Source organism: Bos grunniens, chromosome 12, assembly GCF_055505025.1.
Source record: "Bos grunniens cultivar Pamir isolate PY7600 chromosome 12, Bosgru_T2T1.0, whole genome shotgun sequence".
Taxonomy (NCBI): Eukaryota; Metazoa; Chordata; class Mammalia; order Artiodactyla; family Bovidae; genus Bos; species Bos grunniens.
Genome location: NC_141176.1, coordinates 33,128,920 through 33,150,752, shown reverse-complemented (window position 1 = coordinate 33,150,752; position 21,833 = coordinate 33,128,920). Strand labels below are relative to the sequence as shown.

Sequence of the window (21,833 nt, the reverse complement as noted above, 5' to 3'; positions counted from 1 at the left end):
GGTCCTTTTCGCTCAGCAGTCACCCTCCTCCTCATCTCTTGTCCAGCCTACCAGTGTCCCCTGAACAGGGGCAGTGACACCTCGAGTGACCAGTCAGCCCCCTCTCCACTCCACCCCACCACCGTCACAGAGCCCTGCCCCCCAGGCTCTCCTGCTGTAATTCCCGACATTGGGCATGCCCTGCTCGCATCTGTCCTCCATCCAGTTTTGTCCTCCATTGCCTCCATTCGGCCCTCCATCACCCCGAACCTTACAGAACAGAGCTCTGAATCGTGCCATGATATTTCCAGCCCCGGCTCCTCACCCCATCAGAAGCACTCTGTAGCCTGTAGATAAGTTTGTTTCCATTTGAAAGTTGTACCCCGGCTATGACACAGTTACCCACACGGGGCCACGCTCCCATCATCAGGGAATCCAGAGTTTCAGGTATCTACATTTTTAAAATACGCTAAAACTAAGAACAGGTCAGATTCTTCCCCCACTGAAAATATTTTTAACTCCCTTGCCAACAGTTGGCATAGTTCAAAAGACAGTCATATGCACACCATAATGTACAGTTCATACTGTACATGAGGGAAAAAGGAAGTGAGTTACAAATTATGTTTATATTGAAATTAGGGAAGAAAAAAGGAAAGAAAAACCAAAAACAGTAGTCTTCTGCCATTTAGAGAACTTTTCTATGCAGTGATGTCCTGGGGAAGCTGCTGTCTGAATTCCAAAGACCCGACGTGTGTTTGCCTCTTCCCTTCAGAGAGAGAGACACAAGCTGAATCCCAACAGAAGCCAGCAAATAAGTGTGAGAAAAGTCAGGACCAGAAGAGAAGAGTGGGAGAGAAGGAAGATGGGCATTGAGTTCATGAGTGACGCGAGGAAGCTGCAGCAGGCGGGGGGCGCGGCAGAGCACAGGACGCCCGCCGGGTTTGTGCTTCCGCTTGCTCCGGTCCCCGCCCTCACGGCCCCCTGCTTCGGCGTCACGAGAGGATGCTCTGCCCTGTACTGACCACACGTCCCATAACCCGGGTGACTAACGCCCTGCGGCGCTGCCCAGCCCTTCCCGCCCCCAGCGGTACCCCCAGGGTCCCAGCATTCTTCTGAACTCTGCCAACTAACACGGAGACGCGTGCACCCTTTCAGAGTTTCTCTCTCCCGCAAGCCTTGGAGGCAGCAAGAGGGCTTCTGCCTGCGGCACTGTGTTCCTTCTCTCTCTTTTGGCCATAAATACATCTCTCCTGTTCAAGAAAACTACCACTCACCTCATTCTTGACTTCTTTCTCTGTTCTTACCGTTCATTTTTTTCCCCCCGATTCATCTGCCATTTGTTAAGGTCTAGTTATATGCTCTCAGTTTAATCGCCGCTGAAATCTTCCACCTTGGATGCCGTTTTCAAGTTCAGCGCCCTGTCTTGGAGGCTCCTGTCTTACAAACGTGTCCGCTGCGATGCTGTGAAGGGGGCTGTGCTGTCTGTCGCTTGTCCGTCTGTCTGACCACGCACTTCACAGCTGTGGCTCTGAAACCTCGTAACCCTGGAGCTTTGCCGCTAAAGTCATGATTGCATTGTGCTTGGAAGCTCTTGTGGGCCTCGACCTTGTCGATAGTACAGGGAATAAGCGTGTGATTTCTGTGCCTTGCCGTGTTCTGATTTAAATGTACGCTGATGCCTGGTGGCCGGGGTGGGGGAAGTCTTCTTAACTGACGCCACTTTCTCCCACCCCTGGCTCTGGCCCGCAGGTCCCATGCATCGGATGTCACGGATTACTCGTACCCGGCCACCCCCAATCACTCTCTGCACCCGCAGCCTGGGACCCCTTCCTACGGAGCAGGTGACGGCCCGTCCCACGGGCCGGCAGCCCAGGCCCCCGAGCACGAGTTCCGGCCCCCGTCGGCCTCGGCCCGGCACCTGGCCCTGAACAGGCCCCAGCAGCCCCCACCACCCCCACCGCAGGCCACGGAGGGCCCCCAGGCCCCCGCACCCATGGCCCCAGCCGACTACGGGTAAATACCCCATCTTGGGCTCACTCTGGGGCTCACCATTGCATGGGGGTCTTGCGGGTGGGTGATGAGGAATTGTCACTGAATAACCTGGAGAAGGAAATGGCAGCCCCCTCCAGTATTCTTGCCTGGGGAAGTCTATAGACAGAGGAGCCTGGTGGGCTACAGTCCATGGGGTCACAAAGAGTCGGACATGACTGAGGGACTAACACTGAACACTGAGCCAAACTCTGGAGGCTAGGATGCAGCCAGGAATGAGCGGGTGCAGATACCATCCGTTATGAGAAACTCTGTTAGGAAAGGCAGGGTCACGCCGCTCCCCTTTTATTACACATAAGCCTCAGGTTTGTGTCTATGTTCGTGAACACACATTATCTTTGTGTTTGAATGACCAAGCCAGGGCCTTGGCAAAGGACAACGTGCCAGTTTTGTGAGCGGGTCCCAAATGCTCCAGAGAATCCGAATCTCAAAGGAGACAACGATAATAAGCAACACAGGACTTCTTAGACGTGGATGCACGTAGCCCTGGCCTCTGGGCACCCAAATGTCATTCTGCCTCCAGGTCCTGTTGTTCTGTGTCTTTTGGGAAAGGTTCAAACATCTCCTAAAAAAAGATCCTCATGTTAAGGGCTTATTAAGTTAAGCACTGCCTGTATTTTGGTAAGCAGTCTTTTTGGCTTAAGCTCAGTCTTTCAAGAGTTTAGTCCCTCCCAGTTGGCACCCAGGGGATTGAACACGTGTTTCCACGGACAGGGTTTTCTCCACTCTGGAGCAGCGAGGGTGGCGCTCTAAACGTACATCCCTCAGCCCCCAGAGGTTTTCTCTCCGACCGCAGGGTCTTAGACGGTCCCTGCAATTTGGTTATCTGTAACTCAGGGTTCCCACAGAGTGTTCTGAGGCTCTGAGTGTCAGGCAGAGAGAGTTTGTGGTCCAGTTGGTTTGGAAAACCCTCAGCTAAATAGAACTCTGCAGGTTCTTGGCTGGAGGGGTTTTCGAAGCTTTGGATGTTCTGATGGGCTTTGTGGGCTTTGGGGAATTTCTATGGGGACGGGATGTAAAATACAGAATTTGCCAATCTGATTGGCCTCAGAACCCTTATAAGACAGATTTCCAAGCACCTTTTCTGAGATGCCCCCGTGTAACAATGCCTTGTCCTGCCTTCTTTGTGCTGCAGTCAGCTGTCCAGCGCTCTGCAGACGTCACCTTTTCCAGTGGTTATCATTTGGTGCACGTCAGCAGACCATCTTGAATCCCATCACAGTGACTTGTGATGACCTGTGGTCCAAAACATGGTTGTTTGCGTCCTGCAGTGTTTCACATGACAGCGTGGGCAGTGTCTTGGGGGGTGGGGCTGCTGTCTCCGAGGTGGGGGATACCCTCTGAGGATGGGACCAGCCATTGCTCTCTAGTGATTCTTTGCTTCCTGTCTCTGACAGGATGCTGCCGGCTCAGATCACGGAGTATTACAGCCCCTCAGGACCCCCACCGCCCCCGCCCCCACCCGTGATCCCCTCCGCACAAACTGCTTTCGTCTGCCCCCTCCAGGTGCCCCTGCAGCCCCCCTTCCCGGCCTCCGCCGGATCCGCCTACGCTGGCCCTCCCCACCCTCCCTCCGGTGGGCTTGTGGTCACAGCCCCGCCGCCCCCAGGCCCCCCACCGCCCCCGCCCGGCCCTCCAGGTGCCGGCTCCTCGCTCTCCTCCTCCCCAATGCACGCCCCTCCGGGGGCTGAAGCCAAGAGGCAGGAGGCTGTGCAGCCGCCCGTCAGCGACGCCCGCAGCGACCTCCTCGCCGCCATCCGGATGGGTGAGTGCCCGTCCCAGGACAGCGGCCCACCAGCCATGGCCTCCTCGGTTTCCAGCAGCTCCAACCTCCACCAGATGGCGTTTAGGAGAGGGTGACAGGAGCCTCGGTTTTTTTTTTTTTAAAAACAGCTGATGTGTTTTTTCAGCACCAAGTAAACACGGTGATAAAGCACTGAGAATTCAGGAAAGCTTTACTTGACTAGGAATAGATTATAAAAACGATCATCAATTAATTGGATCTTCTTTTTTTCACTGCATCTTACTCTAAGGTCAAAAGTATAAATTAAAGAAAATGAGCTCCTGTCAGTGATCTAGTTTTTCAGACTAGTTTTTCATATCTAGGATACGTCTTAGCCTTTTCGTATTTTTAGTTTGATGTGCCAGTGAGCTGCAGGCCGACCAGGAGTATGGTCTTCATGACGGAAACACTCGTGTTGGCACAATTGTCCCAGTACAGGGGGCCACTGGAAACCTTGAAACAGCCTCTGGTGGCCGGTGGCTCCCTGGTTGGGCTGTGCTGCTCTAGAATGTTCTTTCTCGGTGCTGATGTGTGCTGGAATCGTAACTATCTTACATTTCAACACATCACTTAAGGAATGTCACGACTCCTATACATTTTTTTTTTTTCTTGGTCCTGTAACATCTATTTCCCAAGCATTTCCCATCCAGTTTCTAAAACGTTTTATGCTAGCGTCAGTAGGCCAAAAAAAGTCTAATAGGCTTGTTGATCCATCTCTGTTTAAATCGGAGCGAGCGGAGGGATTGCATTCTGAGCCGCGTCTCGTGTCTCTAGGGATTCAGCTGAAGAAGGTGCAAGAACAGCGGGAGCAGGAGGCCAAGCGCGAGCCGGTGGGCAACGACGTGGCCACCATCCTGTCCCGGCGCATCGCCGTCGAGTACAGCGACTCGGACGACGACTCGGAGTTCGATGAGAACGACTGGTCCGACTGAGACGGGCGCCCAGCAGGCCGGGCCGGGCCGGGGGGAGCGTGTCGACAATGTCAGTGGTCCCAGCACCCAGATAGTGGTATTATAATCCCGTAGCTTAGCCACTTTTGTATCAATAATGTGAGATTGCTTTTGCACATCCAAAACTTCTGGGTTTTTTCAGTATTTACTGTGTAATACTTAAGTGCCACTAAACATAGCAAACCATGCTGCACACGAGGAAATAATGCTGTAACTATTGCATCGTCCTGAAAACAGCCTCTTGCTTCTTTCTCTCGGCCACAAACGCGTTTAGTGCTGTTTGGGTTTACGCTCCTTAATCTTGAAAATCCTGCAGACTTGCTGTGTGTTTGTGAAGCTGCCTGTTGTCAGGTCTCTGCAAGATTCAGGACTGTGCGACAGACCAGTGTCTTCCGATCAGTAAGCGATACTGTTTTCCACTTTTTTTTTTTTTTTTAATGTGTTCAGAAGAAGTTGGTTCTCAAGAGAAAGATTTGACAAGTAGGAGACTCAGCTGTCTGAGCTTGCACTGTCATGGCTGGTGGCCTCTGTCTCTCTGGAGGCTCTGCTGAAGAACCTCATTTTCTCTGCTGACCTTGTGAAATGTGAACTTGGCCCTTCTCAGGCAGGATCCCTCACGGGCGTTCATGGAGTCAGTGCTTGCTGGTGGTTTCTGTAGGAGGTTTCAGCAGCACAGTAGGAAGGAAAGTGGAGAACGGCCCTTTTTCCTTTGGTGTCGTCGGGACGGGGGTTGCACTCAGCACCCTTGGCGGCCTCTGGAGCTGGGGAACCAGCCCACACGGACCTGGGAGCAGAGCCCGTACAACCTCTCTCCCAGAACCACGTCCCAGGTGGGCCCACGTGGAGGCCTTGGAGCCACAGAGAAGGCTCCAGGTGGCACCTGGCCCCAACTGATCTTGAGTTCTGAGAGCTTCATTTAGGTGAGAGGAGACTGTCGCATCTTTTTCGCCTTCCCTGGTGCTGTGGCCAGTTAGGGACCCAGCCCTCGAAGCACACGGGTTCCTCTTCCACTTGGTGGTCGGCACACCACCCTTGACCAAGTACCCCAGGGGAAGGTCGACCCTTCCTTGTCCCTTCCCACGTGGTGACAGGTGAGCCCCGAGCGGGCCTTCCTGTTCCAGACAAACTGCTAGGAAACTTGTGAATGAGAACTTAGATTCTGTAATGCTGGGTGGAGGTGAACTGTTTGTTTGAAAGAAAAAAACACCCCAGGCTTTAATCTCAGGTGTAACTTCACAGATGTACAAAGACGCTTTACCCCCGAGCAGTTCTGACTTCTCTGCTGTGTGCAACTCGGGTCCTAGTGATGCTCAGTTGTGACCAAGGAATCTGTGGCTAAAACAGAGATGTTTGGGTGGATGTAGGGTGTCAGCAGGACCCTGACTGCTGGGGGTGGGGGGTGTGGTTGCTGAGTTCTCCCCAGGAAGCTGCTGCTCCACCATCACGTCTCTGTCCCTGAGGGACACACACGGGCTGTGGAAGGTCCCGGTCATCCTGTAAGGGCTGCCTGATGGGCCTTGAGTCCCCTGGGCTGGAACTCGAGAAGAGCCTCAGATCTGTATGACCCTTGTTTCCAAGCGCCCAGGCCAGATTGTCTGAGTCTTTTCAGCTAGAACCAGCTGTTCAGGCGCATGCTTGTTGGTGCTCCTCACCACGTTGTGGTGCCTCTGAGTAGTTATAATGAACGCCTCAGTTCCTCTCTTTTAATTTCTCTTTTTCTCCAGTGCAGAGGCCAGCTATGTTGGCATTTTCTTGGGACTTTTACCAGTTGTGGTCATATTTTGTCTTTCTTTACAGTATTTTGTCTTTAGTGTTACTTTTGGATACAGAAGCACCTGTGTCCTTCTAGAACCTATGTTTGATAAATCTTCTTTGTCTCTTTTTTTGTAATGTCCCTTCTGTCCTCAGGATGGAGAGAATGCATAAAGCTACTATCCGTGTCAGGATTTCTTCTATTTATATCTTATCACAGTAAAATTAGTGGCACTTTATACATATTCATGAGCCTGTTAAGTATTGGTTGTCTTCCTGTAGTTTAATCAACAAGTTATTTTCAACTTGATGTTCTGACCAGTGAAAACGCTTTTGCTCTGATGTGTTATGTAGCCTCTAAGAGAATGGAAAAGGACTAAAATCCATTTTAGATTATTTTTCGCAGTATTTTTCTCAGCACTGATTTATTCTAAAAATGAAATCCAGACTTTTTCTAATACGATAGCACACGAAAAGGAAAAAGTGACTATTTTGAACTGTCCATTTTCATTTTCAAGAAATATTTACGAGAGAAATGGAGAAAAACATTTAAATGCATACTTCCTGTCTATGGATTTTACATTTTAAAGTAAGCTCTATGTTGTAAGGTTATTTTTTTGTTTAGTCTAATTTCTTACAAGCTTTTTCTCATGTTATGGATCAGGTAGAGGGATGAGAAGACGACTCAGAACCACCCATTAACTGCACGCATATGATGTAGTCAGTTTTCTGTTGTTTAGCCCTAAAACCATAAGATTTGGTCACTTATGTTTTTCTTCAGTAAAAGTATACTGTTGGAGAATTAGCATTTTCATTTCAGTAAAATTTTAGAATGTCGAAATCTTTTCTGAGCACCACGTGGCTAGATTGTGAAAGTTTTGTAATAATTTGCAGCTGAAATTCACGATACATTTTCATCCATTGAAGACTCATGGGAATGTATCAGCCAGAGTAGCAAGTAATTTTTGTTTTCTAAACAAGAGTCTGTCACCTTGCAGTATTACCAATGCTGTTGTACACTGAATTTAAAGTGGTATTAAAAAAAAAAAAAACTCCTGGTAAACAATTTTTATCTGTTTGTATATCTTACTATAGATTATGTACAAGTAACATCTAAATAAAATTACACTTTTAACCCTAAACAGTTTTGCTTATTGCAGTGTTGTATGGTTAACCTTTTGGGGTGGGGATAGAAATTGGGGCTTGGTGTGGTTTTTAATTAGCCTTTCCATTATTCCCTGGTGGCTCAGATGGTAAAGTGTCTGACTGTGATGCGGGAGACCTAGGTTCTATCTCTGGGTCCGGAAGATCCCCTGGAGAAGGAAATGGCAACCCACTCTAGTACTCGTGCCTGGAAAATTCCATGGATGGAGGAGCCTGGTACAGTCCATGGGGTCGCAAAGAGTTGGACACAACTGAGCAACTTCATTTTCACTTTCCATTATTAGATAATAAAAGATACTGCTCGGATGCCATTTAAATTTCTACACAATTTTTGTGTAGATAAGAGTTGAGGTTGGTTCTGTGAGTAACTTGAGAAAGGACTGGTATAGTTTGAAAGCGCCATTCCCGGAGCAGGAAGCAACCTGCCCAGGCATGGTTGGCATGCTCTGGCATCTTAACCACATCTAGTCTCAATTGTAGTGACTGATATTCTGGAGCATTGATAGCTTCTGAGATGCTTCCGTCTACTCCTTAAAATGATCCTTTGAAAGGGGGCGTTCTCCCTGTTTCCTGTGGGAGAGAACAGAGTGAAGCTCAGCTGCTGGCCGGGGAAGGTTTCTGATGGACCTGCACCGCACATGGGGTCAGCACTGCAGGGGATTGTGGCAGCTGAGGTCAGGGGGCAAGAGCAGCCACCTCAGGGGGAGCAGGCTGGCATCCAGGCTCCTGCGGCCGCTGCTCCAAGCTGGCTATCCACGTGCTGTGTTCTTCGAGGACTCTGGTCATTTGTGTGTCTGAGCCCCAGGTCGGCCCTGACTCCTCCACAGCTCCTCGTGGAGTGATTGGATAGATGGTGGATTTCCGAGTTACTTTGTTACCAAAAGTTAGCTGTGTGCAATTTTTTAAATATGAAGCATTTTGCCAGGTACTCCGTATTTCCAGCACTTGTCCCTAGATGCCTGGCTCCCACTCTACGTTGCGTCCTCCAGCAGCTGGGCCTCAGCAGGGCAGGCAGGGGCATCATATTTACTGTTACAGCCTGTTTGTCAAGCAACAGCGCCTGGCGCTTCATAGGGGTCCGTACATATTTATTGACTAATTTATTTACAGAGCTTCGTCAGAAAGGGAGTCTTCATCAACACATATTTGAAGGCTTAAGAAGAAGGTAAATGCAATAACCCGTGTGAAACACAGAACTGTGCCAGACGCCTAGCTGACAGAGGGGACTGTTAGCCATCGGCATCTGCAGGCCACTTACTTGCTAGAGACAGAAACAGGGCAGTCTCTGCCCTCAGGGAGCGTCTCATCTAAAGAGACGACGGTAAATGCTGTCACATCCTTAGCTGGGATTTTCTTTGTATTTATCCTGCTTGGGGTTCACCGATCTTGAATCTGTAAAGGTATGTCTTTCATGAAATTTGGGGACTATTTGGGCATAATTTTTTAAATACATTTTCTGCCCCTTTCCACACTTACCTTCTTACCCCTCTGTTACAGGCAGACCTTGTTTTATGCTTTGCTTTATCGCTCTTTACAGATGATGCGTTTTGTTTCAAGTTGAGGCTCTGCGGCACCCCTGCCTCAAGCGTGCCTGCTGATGCCATTTTTCCAGCAGCGTTTGGTCACTTCATGTTCTGTGTCACTCTTGGGTAATTCTCTCAATATTTTAGACTTTTTCATGGTGCGTTACAGTGGTGTGTGATCAGTGATCTTTGTTGTTACTGTTGTAATTGTTCTGGCTTTTTTTAGCAATAAAATATTTTTAAATTAAGGTAAGTACATTGTTTTTGTGGACATAATTCTATTGCACACTTTAATAGACTACAGCATGTGTAAACATGACTTTCATAAACACTGGGAACACACTGGGAAAATTCATATGATTTACTATCTTACAAGGGATGTGAGGCCAAACCTGCAGTGTCTCTGAGGTCTGCCTGTCTACATATGTTAGACCTTTTAGTGCTGGCCCACAGTTGCCTGGGACTGTTTCAATTTTAAAAGTTTCTTTCTCTCTGTTTTGCAGGTTGGATAATTTTTATGTATCCATCTTCAGTTTCACTGAGTCTTTATCGGTCATCTATAATTTGCTCTTGCTGCTGCTGCTACTGCTGCTAAGTCACCTCAGTCGTGTCCGACTCTCTGTGACCCCATAGACGGCAGCCCAACAGGCTCCCCCGTCCCTGGGATTCTCCAGGCAAGAACACTGGAGTGGGTTGCCATTTCCTTCTTCAACGCATGAAAGTGAAAAGTGAAAGTGAAGTCGCTCAGTCATGTCCGACTCTTTGTGACCCCATGGACTGCAGCCTTCCAGGCTCCTCCGTCCATGGGATTTTCCAGGCAAGAGTACTGGAGTGGAGTGCCATCGCCTTCTCCGATAATTTGCTCTTAAGCTCATCTAATCTTTTATTCATTTTTTTCCATTCTAGAATTTGCTGTTCTTTTTTAAAAAATAGTTTCTTTCCTGAGATTTCCTACTTGCTCATGTACTAAAAGCTCATTTTCCTTCATATCTTTGTATGTACACTACCTCTTAAAAAACCCTTGCCTGCTAATCCCCAACATCGGGCTATTCCCAGGATCAGTCTCTATTGATACTGATGAGTGCATGATGCCTAGTAGTTTTGGATCGTAAACTACTCAGCATTGGATTATATCGTAAACTTGGTGAATAACACATTTTAGAGACTCTGGATTCTGTTATGTCCCTCTGAAAAGTGCTAATTTTTTAAAAAGAGAGTTTATGTGGCTAGAATTAAACTGCCAATGCTTCCTCAATGGCCTTACAATGGGTAGCAGCAGAAATCTTTTCGGTTCTTTCAGCTTAGCCAGGCTGCCTGGAGCTTTCCTGGTGCATGCCTGGTTGCAGGCTCAACCACAGATGTGCAGTTTTACACACAACGTTTGGGCCCCCTCTCCAGTTCTTCTTTCTTGGATCCCCCCTCACTTTCTGTCTACTCTGGTCACTCTGAATTTGGTTCTCTTATTCTTTAAGCCAATAGACTTTGGAGTGAGCCAGCAAGGCTGCAGGGTTCCTTTTCTTTTTTTAAGTTTGGTTTTATCAGATCTTAGTTGATGCATGTAGGATATAGTTCCCTGACTAGGGATCAAACCAGGCCCCCTGCATTGAGAGCATCTTGGAATCTTAGCCATTGAACCGCTAGGAAAGTCCCTGCAGGGTTTCTATTCAAATTTAGTTGCCCTGCCTGATAGGATGAAGTCTGTCCTCATGCCAAAAAAAAAAAAAAAAAGGCAGTTAAAAAACAGGAAATGCACCAAACTTCTCTCCTTTCAAGCACCAGCTTTCTCTAGTGTCTTTCTGACTGCTCTCCAGTGCCTGGAATAGTTGTGTGGTGTAGTTTGTCCAGCTTATAATTGTTTTCTGTAAAGAACTGGCCTGGCATGGGTTCATCCTCCATTCCCAGGAGCCTCATTCTGTAAATATCTGATGCAATGTTTATTTAAAAAATATTTTTAAGTGTAATTTTAAAAAATGCAGACCATTTTAAAATACCAAAATATAACAGAAGATCAGTGGTTCAATTTTTCTACCAAGCAAACTTGTTTTTGCAAGGACCCTGTGGTGAGGCGTGTGGTCTCTTTATATGTACACGGTGTAGAGGAATTGCATGCATGCTGTGCTTCCCTGGTGGCTCAGCGGTAAAGAATCCACCTGCCAATGCAGAAGACGCAAGTTTGATCCCTGGGTAAGGAAGATCCCCTGGAGATGAAAATGGCAACCCACTCCAGTGTTCTTGCCTGGAGAATCCCATGGACAGAGAAGCCTGGCGGGCTACTACAGTCCATGGGGTCACAGAGAGTCAGACGTGGCTGTGACTAAGGAACAACGTGCTCTGAAACACTCGCTGTTTGCATCTCCTTATGTCTATGAATCAGGATAGTCTCTAAGCTGTAAGCAAAACACAGCACATAAATAATGTGGAAATTGAGATTACTTTAATAAATTGCACAGCCCTAACCCCAGTCTCAAATTTTTATGTTCCCCAAAGCACTTTAATGTTTTCACTGTTAGAAATGTAAATTCTGTTATTAGGGGTTCATTTGAAACACTGGTTTTACTACTCAGAAGCTGGAGAACCACTGCGTGACATCATCACTCTCTGATTTTCTTACCTTTAGACCAAGAAGGTTTCACACTGTTACTCCGCTTTGCCCTGTGCTCTCATTGTATATTCAGCAAAGGCAGTGCCAACACCGATTCGTCAAAGCCTGAGCAGACTAACGTATTTGCAGGTGCGAGTAACTTGTAGTGGTGTCTTGACAAGGACTTAGATGAGAAAGATTTGCTCTCAAAGTACACTTTCTTCACAGAGCTGACACCTGCTGGACGTGTATGTGCAAAACACAGCAGCTCTGTGGTGAATATTTGCATATGTCATCTTTCTAAGTCCCCACTATATTCATCTGCGTGCTTGTGATTTGAGTAATTAGCTTCAAACACAGCACCGTGATTAGAGGTGGTGAACTGGTGGATGATTCACCGTGAAGAAAATAGGCCCCCTGAGAGTAATTTAAAACTACCAAGCGGTGGTACTTTCCATGAAATGACATTTCAAAGCATTTAGCATTCTAGGCTGCGATCTGGCAGTTCTGGCTCCAAACCGGTTTAAATCGAAGTCAGGCAATTTGAGAGGATGCAGCCTTCCCGTCCTGCAGATGGGAGTTGTAACTCAGCATTTATGTGGATCATGCGTTGCCTTTTGTGGGCGCAGGTGATCGTGGCTTGAAATGGACCCTCTTGGAATCAAGACTGCGATCTTGATTTAAGTTAGGGTGCTACCTCTCAGCTGCTTTGAAACGTCTTTGAACATTTCAGGAACCTAGGCATTCGTTTGACTTGCAAGTTAGAGACTTTCAATGGCAGCTACATTGAGGCCGAGCTGAGCAATGAGTCACTACTGAGCCCCTGGATTCCTCCAGAGCACTGCCCCAACCTCCAGTGGCTGGCTTGCAGCTCCCTGCTCTGCTCCCCTCTGTGTCCAGACCCTGCCACACCACCGGGTCTTGAGGCAATACTGGGGGCGCTGAGGCCCAAGGCAGTTAATAAAGGAGCCAGTGCGTCTGAGCCAGGATGTCCCTGGATGCTGCCGGAGGAGCCCTTCATGTCCCCTTCAGGGTCTTACCAGCCAAGAGTCTGAGTTTTCTCCCAGCGTTGTTCCCACTCCACCTGCACCACAGTTACCTGGGGATGCTTGTTAAAAATGCAGGTTTCTGGGCTCCATCCCAAACCTCGTGCAGGCGACCCTGGAATCGCAGTTCACCCCACCAGGTGAGTGATGCTTGGGGACACCAGAGTTCAAGAAACACGAGCTCAGCACCTGCCCTTACAGGACTGATCAGAACCCAACCATTCTGACAGTGACCCAGGCCAGCCCACTGAGGCACCAAGTGGATTCAACGTGGAGCTCAGACCCTCCCACAGTCCAGGGCTGTCTGCCACTAGTGCCCGATGGAGGGAAGTGTGCAGCCCTGGTGTGCATGGAGAAGCAGAGTCCCCCACCAAGCAACTTCATCTTGGACCCCCAGGGCTGGGGTGCAGAGTGGCCATCCTAACTTCACATGTTCCTGCAGGATGGCTGTCCCCTAATCTCCAAACCTGCCTGCTGATCACCGCCCCCCCACCCCCAAGCTCCTTGTTTGTTTGTACTGATGGGTCTTGGCTGCACACAGCACCTGGGAGAGTTTATGGTTCTGGGCAGAGCAGGTAATTTAGGAGCCCCTCTGAACTCTTGGCTTTAATACCTTGGAGGACAAAATCCCAGGACCTGACTCTTGTCCAGGGGCTGTCCCCGTTGACACCACTCATTGGACAGAGCTTCGTCCTGCCCTGGCTAGACTGGGAGATGAGTCTGATTCTCTGCTCCAGTTCTACCACTGTAGGGTCCTTGGGGTGGGGACAGGGCTGGTGTGATACGCTTAGGGGTGTGAATTGGCCCCAAGCTCCCAGGACTTCTCTCCTGGAGGTGTGAGCACCCTGCTCTTAAAAGTCCCCTTTTGACTTCCCTGGTGGTCCAGTGGTTAGAACGCCACACTTCCACCACAGGGGTCATGGGTTCAAATCGTGGTCAGGGAATTAAGACCCTGCATGGTGGAGACAAAAGATAAAGGTGTATTAAAAATATATATATATTTTTTAAAAGTTGCCCCACCCCCTTTCACGGCCCTTAGAACTGGTATGTGAGGCAAGTTTATGATGAGAGGCACGGGGCCCTAACCCCCAGCCCTGGGGGGACGGCAACAGGAATGGAAGCCAAGCATTGCCTTGGTTTTCTAGAGTCACATGTTTTACAAAAGATGCTTCTGTCGGGGCTGGTGGAGGTCTGTCATGTGGGGTGGGAAGTGGGGTAAGCAGCTTCGTCTCCCTAAGTCCAGTTGGTCTGCAGGTGCAGGACTGACTGCAGGTGGGTCCCCTAGCTGGTCCCAGGGTGGGGGGTGCCCTAGGGTGTCCCTTCCCATTTGGTAACTGACTTTAAATGGGAAAGAGCTTCCCTGGTGGCTGCAATGGTAAAGAATCTGCCTGCGATACAGGAGACCCAGGTTCAATCCTTGGGTTGGGAAGTTCCCCTGGAGAAGGGAATGGTTACCCGCTCCAGTAATCTTGCCTGGAGAAGCTCATAGACAAGCGGAGCCTGGTGGAGTACACAGTCCATGGGATTGCAAAGAGTCAGACGAGTGAGCAACTAACACTTTAGATGGGGAACAATAAAGATTCTCGGCTGGATCCCACACCTGATAACATGGTTATCTGCCCTCTGCTAAGATGAGTGGCCAAAGAGACTCATCTACATACTGGTGGGCTCTCAGCTCATCAGGAATACTGTGTTCAGCCTGGGGGCCCAGGGAGCCAGGGGCTGAGCCAGCTGGAGCCTGCCCACCCCTGCAGGGCCCTGCCGTGGAACTCACTCCAGCCTCGCCCGGAAGGAGGGAGCAACACCATCTATCCTAAGGCCACGGCTAGGAAGCCATCCTAAAAGCAGGTTGGATAGAGGCCTCCTCGGAGCAGAGAGACTGGAGGTGGGGCTTCCTGTATTCTGGCTCCTTAGTGGATGCTAACAGAGGGCAGTGAGAGGCCTGCTAGGTTGTGATAAGGAGGACGCCCCTGCCCCACACCATGGCCTGGGGCCACTGGCACGGGAGTTGGGATGAGGTCAAGCGTCCCCTGTAGTCCAGCAGAGAGTCAGCGGGGCGGGGCCCTGGGGGGGGGGGCACTCAGGGCCTGGCAAGCAGACTGCTCCTCTCCCCCGCTGCAGGGTGATACGGGGGAAGCAATTGAGTGTCCCCGAGGGCCTGTCCACCTCAGATGGAGAAAGCCTGTGGAGGGGGTGGCTAAAGGGACACCCGTGACCCCCGGTCCGCATGGCCTGAGTCTCTGCCTGACCCCTTTCTGCTCTGACTGTGGCCAGAACACCTGCCTCTCCCACTGGGATGAAGGTGCTGGGCCCGGAGCTGTAAGAGCAGGACAGAATCAGGGTGATGGGAACAGGCTCCACCCCCACCCCCAGTTCCCCGTGCCCGGCCCCACACTAGGACAGCTGCGTGAGCTGTCAGGTTGAACACGGCGATTCTCTGCAGTGGGGTGTGACCATTTCACAGGTGAGAAAAGTGAGGCCACCTGTTTTCCCCAGGGGTCCCAGGACGGCGGTTCAAACCAGGCGTCCCAGTGGGACTCTGCTCTCTTGGCCAGGAGAACTAGCAGGAATTTGCAAGAGGACTCGGTGGGCAGCTGGTAGACCCCACTGCTGCCGCTGCTCTGCCAGAAAGCTGAGGCAGGACTTCAAGGTGGAAAGTGAAAGTCGGGGCCCCAATGCACCCCAGAGGTAGATGAGTCCACCCAGGCAAAATGACAACACGGCCTCGTCATGGTGGGTGGCAGGCCAGCTGGTCCCCTTGTTGCTTAGTCGCTCAGTTGTGTCCAACTCTTTGTGACCCCGTGGACTGTGGCCCACCAGGCTCTTCTGTCCATGGGATTGTCCAGGCGATGGTGCTGGAGTGGGTTGCCATGCCTTTCTCCAGGGGATCTTCCTGACCCAGGGATTGAACCCGCGTCTCTTGCGTCTCCTGCATTTGCAGGCAGATTTTTACTAGCACCACCTGGGAAGCCCTGCTGGTCCACCTGCTGGTCGCCTGCTTGGACTGCAAGCAAATCGACTCCACCAGCCCCAGAGCCCTGGTGGAGAGGGACATGGTGTGTGGAGGGGAGGGTGATGAGTAGGGGGTCCACGCACCCATTTCACTGGTGTTTGGAAGGTTTATGCACAATGGAACCATCCTGGCATCAAAGGTTCATGGTCAAGACATCCTGCTTTGGGCCCCGCTGATGTCTGAGGAGCCGTGTGTAGGCAGGGAGCTGGCCTGGACCTCCCTGGGGATTGGTGCGGGTGCCTGGACTGACCCCTCCCTCCCACGGGTGGCCTTCGGCTGGTGAGAGATGCTCACAGCCAGTGGACAGGCCCCCTTGGTGCTCTAGGCCAGGCAGGAAGATGGGAAGGTGGGCATTTTCGGGGCAGACTCATGGGAGCTGGAGGTGGGAGTGGGTCTGTGTGAATGATGACCCCAAGGCGGACCTGCATCTCAGACCTCGTGCACAGAGAGCTGCTGAGCGGGTGCTGCCACCAGCACCCCCCGCCCATGCCATACCCGGGGCCTCACAGCGCCATGGAGGAGCCTCAGTCCCAGGGGCTGTGGTCTTGGGGTCCCTGGAAGTGACTGAGGGTTCAGCAAGGTGGAATCAGAGACAATCACCCCTGGAGTCATCTGGGCAGGAGCACTGCTTGGGGCTCAGCATCAGCACGACCTCTGACCGCAGCAGCATCTCCTGTTCCTCTGGGGACTGAGTGAGCCGGGCGCTGGCACTTAACCCTGAGGCCATCTGGAAACCTGCCTTGAATGGAACTGCATCACCCCAGAGTCCTGTGGAGGATGGTCGGGCTGGAGTCCCTGGATGGGGTCTCCAGGGAGACCAGACAGCGCTGTACTGAACGAGCTCGGGAGACGGACGGCTCTGACCCACCTCCCCTCTTCCGTCCACCGAGGCACCCACGCGGTGTGAGCCCGCAGGGCGGACAGGATGCAGAGAGCGTCTGGCCTCGCTCTTAGAGCGCGTTGCGGTCACCAGGGGCCTCCGGGCCTCGGAGGGCACCGCCCTGCGCTTCTCCGGGGAAGCGCCGCCCCCTAGCGGCTGTGTGGTGGGACAGCTGCGCTCCTGCGGCCCCTCCCCGCACCCCTTCTTTGCTTCCATCTCTCATTCCTCCATCAAACTGGTGTGTTTCTCACTCACCACCGTTGGGAGGAAACTGGGACATATTCCCCCAAGGGCGATTAGCAAACATCTATCAAGACTGCACATGCCTGTGATCCAGCAAGTCCGTCTCTGTGCAGGACTTTTCCAGAAGTAGTATTTCTGGGCCCACGTTCCCTTCCAGTGTCAGGAGCGGATTCTATTTCCCTCCCCTCGGAGCCGGGTGGGGTTTTGGAGGCTGCTTCTCTGCAGGCCAGACTTCCCAGCCGAGGTCACAAAGACAAGGAAGCCTGGCTCAGAACCCACCTCTGGGGTCAGCCTCCATGTTGTGAGGAAGCCCACTAGAGGGGCCACATTAAGGTCTGGTCCCAGCTGGCACCCAGCACCGCCTGCCAGGCCCTGGAGTGGGAGAGACCCCTGGTGAGGACTGGGGTCCTCCCCACGGCCCACCATTGCTGGGGCAATGACATCCGTTCCCACTGAGTTCTGCCAGCTGAAACTGCAGATTTGTGAGCAAAAATAAATGTCCCCTTAGGTTACTCAGATTTGGGGTAATTTGTTACACACCTTTAGGAACTGAAACATACTCCAGTCGCTGGCACAGAGAGGTGTTTCCAGCTTATTTGCACACTGCAAAATGACATCTTTCCCCACAGCATGGTTTGAAATAACAGAACATTGGAGACAGCCTCCTGTTCTATCGAGAGAATACAAATTAAATTGTAGAATTTAATGTATACACAGTGGAATACTCTGCCACTGTACAAAATATGAGGGTGTTTTAAATGAATTAATATGATTTTCAAGATAAATCATTAATGTGAAACGATTCGATCCCTGGGTCAGGAAGATCCCCTGGAGAAGGAAATGGCAACCCACTCCAGTATTCTTGCCTGGGAAATCCCATGGACAGAGGAGGCTGGTGGGCTACACAGTCCGTGGCGTGGCAAAAGAGCTGGACACAACTTGCCAACTGAACAACAACAAATGTTCACCAGCCTAAAAACATTGACCAATTATTTTTTAAATATATAAAGTCCTTTCGATATGCCGCACATGTGATATAGAGATGAAAGACTCCTGTTACTAATAAAATTCACCTTATTTTTCTACAAGTACGGCAAACAGCAAAGAATGGGGCCCTAGAATTGGGCTTCTGGAACTCCAATCCTGCCTCTGCCCTGTGACCTTGGGCAAGTTACTCAAATAGCTTTTGGCTAATCCAATATTTAGAAATGTTAATTTCCAAACATAAAGACTTTCTAGGGTTTTTTGGTTTTTTATTTCTAGCTTTGTTGCGTCTAGTTCTAGAATATGTTTTTCATGATTTCATGCAGGCTTTGTATGAAACTTGCTAACATTTACTTTATGACACAGTATATGTCAAATTTTGGAAAATAACTTATAGGAGGTTATTGGATGCAGTGTTTTATATGTGTTCATTGATTTAAGGTTTTTGTACTGTCAACTTTTCCATATTGTTACTGAATTTTTTAAATCACTGAGAGGATGTGTCTGGAGTAGCCCACTGAGAATCTGGACTGGTGTCTCTTACATTTTGTAGTTCTAGTAAACTTATCTTCACATATGTTGATTCGTGTTGTTAGGGTTTGTAATTTCAAGTCCTATGGATGGAATGCATACCATATACATACATGCCAGGCATTGTTCTAATTGCTTTACATACATGCTAACTTGTTTATCCTCTTAACCATTCTGTGTTGCTTAGCCACTAAGTTGCATCTGACTCCATGACCCCATGGACTGCAGCTTGCCAGGCTCCTCTGTACATGGAATTTCCCAGGCAGGAATACTGAATGGGGTGCCATTTCCTTCTCCAAGGATCTTCCTGACCCAGGGATAGAACCTGAGTCTCCTACATTATTAGGCAGATTCTTTATAGCACTGAGCCACCAGAGAAGCCCAACAGTCCTATGAGGTATTTACTATTAGTAGCCCACTTACGTATGGAAACTGAAAAATACAGAGACTAAGTAATTTGCTGTAGACTCCACATATCGTAAGTAGCCATGCTGGGATTTGAACAGACTGTCCCTGGAATCTGTTCTTTTAACCAGATCATACATCGTTCTAGTGAGTGAGCTTTGTCATTATGACACGAGCTTCTTTCTGATGATTGTCTTTACTTTAAATCTGTTCTAATATTTATAATGCTCCAGTAGCATTTTTTAAAATGAACATCTTCTTGGTGTATCTTTTTCTGTCCTTTGACTTTCAATCTTGTGTATTCTTATGTTTTAGATATGCTTCTTGTTAGCAAATATTTGGAATTTTTTTCCCTCCTTCTGACAATTTTTGTGTTTTAATTGGAAAATTTTTAATGGGTCATTACTCTCAGCATTGTAATATGAAAGCTTAATTTATCAAAGTCTAAAAATGGTCAATAATTTCCCAGAGGTAATGAACTTATTTGTTTTATAACACACACAGGCCAATCAGAACCCTAGTGGCCAGTCCACTCAGGAAGATGTGCAAGTTCAAGCTGCCTGGCGGCCAGCCCTGTCTGCTCACTCCTTCAGGACAAGATGAGGGCTTTGCTGCACCTCCAGTGTAAAACAACTTCCCTGGTGTAGCTCAGCTGCCATAACGAAGTACTGCAGCCTGGGTGGTTTAGACAGCAGAAATGTATTTTCTCACGGTTCTAAAGGCTCGAAGTCCAACATCAGGGTACCAGTATGTCTAGATTCTGGCCGGGGGGCGAGGGGCACCTCCTCCCGGCTTGCAGATGGCCGCCTTCCTCCTGTGCCCTCACGGGGCAGGGTGGAGGAGAACTCTCCAGGGTCTCTTCTTATAAGAGCACCCATCCCATCCCGAAGGTCTCCTCTTATAACTTAATCACATCTGAACACCATCACAGTGGGATTAGGGCTTCTCCGTGTGAATTTTGGGGACACAATTCAGTCCATAGCATCCCCATCTGACTTATGGATTCTTTTTTCAACCTCATAAGATAGCATTGTTTCATGTCTTTTTAGATCTACCCCAAAAGTCATCATTATTTTTGCTCCTCCTTTCTTCCTGTATTTCAGACCTTCCCTTTAGGATCACTTCATTCTTTCCTGAAGTACATTACTTAAAAATGTTCTTCAGTGAGGGTTTGCTGATGGAAAAACTCATTATTTTCATCTGAAATTATCTTTATTTCACCCTTGGTTTAGTTGTTGAGTGATTGACTCTTATCTTCACAAGCATCCCCAAACTGCACCCCTCTCCTCCCACTCCCCTTTGTGGCCTGGGATGGGGGGAGCTCTGCCAGAGATCTGCCTCCAGTCTTGAGTCTTGAGCTCTGCCAGCAGGCTATCAGGGTTCAACTGGAAACAGTAACTACACTGGTTATTTGAACAGGGATATTTGGTGGCTTAGGCAGCAAAGAATCTGCCTGCAAAGCAGGAGACCTGGGTTTGATCCCTGGTTCCAGAAGATCCCCTGGAGGAGGAAATGGCAACCCACTCCAGGATTCTTGCCTGCAGAATCCCATGGACAGAGGAGCCTGGCAGGCTACAGTCCTTGGGGTTGCAAAGAGTCAGACATGACTGAGCGACTAACGATTTTTTTTTTTAACTTTTTGTATTGGTTGCATTGTACTCTGTTTACATATTTTACTAAATTGGTTTCTGGCATACAACAACACTAATCAGTAATTATAACAAATAATTATACATATATGGCCTCCCTCTTGAGCCTCCCTCCCTTCCTCCCACACCCCACCCCTCTAGGTCATCAGAGAGCCCGCCCGGGCTCCCCGTGTTACACAGCGGCTTCCCCAAAGCTAGCGTTCTCACACATCGTAGCGTATATACGTCAGTGCTACTCTCTCAGTTGACCCCGCCTTCTCAATTGACCCCGCCTTCTCAATTGACCCCGCCTTCCCCTGAACAGGTGACCTCCCTGGTGGCTCAGACAGTAAAGCGTCTGCCTACAGTGAGGGAGACCTGGGTTCGATCCCTGGATCAGGAAGATCCTCTGGAGAAGGAAATGGCAACCCACTCCAGTACTCTTGCCTGGAAAATCCCATGGACGGAGGAGCATGGTAGGCTACAGTACATGGGGTCGCAAAAAGTCGGACACGACTGAACCACTTCAATTTCACTTTCCCCTGAACAAGGGCATTTTGATAAAAATAATTACTCCTAGCATAGGTTCAGAGGACCCCGGGGAATGAAGAGGGAGGAGGTATGAAAAAACAGCCTCTGCTTCTTGGTGGGCGAGAGAGGGCAGTGAAGGAGCGCAGGTCTAGGACAGGGACCCCTCCCCGAGGTCCGCCCCCGCGGACTAAACCAAAACAGAAGAAAACCAAAACCAAACCTCGCCAAAGTGTGCGCTGGCGCTGGCCTACACAGCGACCACTGCTCCGGGAGGAAGCGGCTGGGGGCCTGGCCTGTCCGAGTCTGGGACACAGGTGGGGCTGGTCTGGGGGAGGGTGTGGATGGGCCAGTGGCCCGAGAGGCGATCTGAGAGGCGAGAGACAGCCGCCCGCACACTGATGAAGGAGGGAGCAGAGTCAGAGGTTGAAGGATCCTGCTTGAGCTGCAGCGGTCAGTCCTGTGTGGGGCCGGGGAGGAGCAAGCCCACAGGGCACAGGGCTCCCAGGCCCCTGTCGGCCCGTCACGGGCTGCACGGCTAGGTCGCGGGTGGCTTCTGAGTGTTGGATTCCTCGCCCGGAACGTGGTGAGAATGGTGCCTGGCCCTGAGTGGGGGCATCGGTGGACCTGAATCCAGCGACCGTGCGGCCGGGTCCAAGGCGGCTGCCCCGCGGGCCTTGGGCAGCCAGGTGGCTGCAGTGCAGGGAACGTCCACAGGGGGGCAGTGCTGCCTCGGCTCCGGGACCAGGATGAGGCGTCACCGGGCGCAGGGTCCCTCGGCACTGGGGAGTCCT

General features: G+C 50.2%; 1 protein-coding gene across 4 annotated transcripts in view; it reads left to right on the top strand.

Moving 5' to 3' along the window:
• WASF3 (WASP family member 3) overlaps positions 1-7,655 on the top strand; it is a 76,474-nt gene extending 68,819 nt beyond the window's left edge. For 2 of the 4 annotated variants that reach the window (XM_086329658.1, XM_086329659.1), the window contains 4 exons: positions 752-918; positions 1,729-1,992; positions 3,426-3,793; positions 4,586-7,655. In XM_086329658.1, the coding sequence (XP_086185784.1) occupies positions 752-918; positions 1,729-1,992; positions 3,426-3,793; positions 4,586-4,743 (957 nt within the window). In that variant the 3' untranslated portion in view covers positions 4,744-7,655. The remainder of the gene's footprint in view (positions 1-751; positions 919-1,728; positions 1,993-3,425; positions 3,794-4,585) is intronic. The other 2 variants (XM_086329656.1, XM_086329657.1) reach the window with 1 other exon arrangement.
• Positions 7,656-21,833: the final 14,178 nt, after the last annotated feature.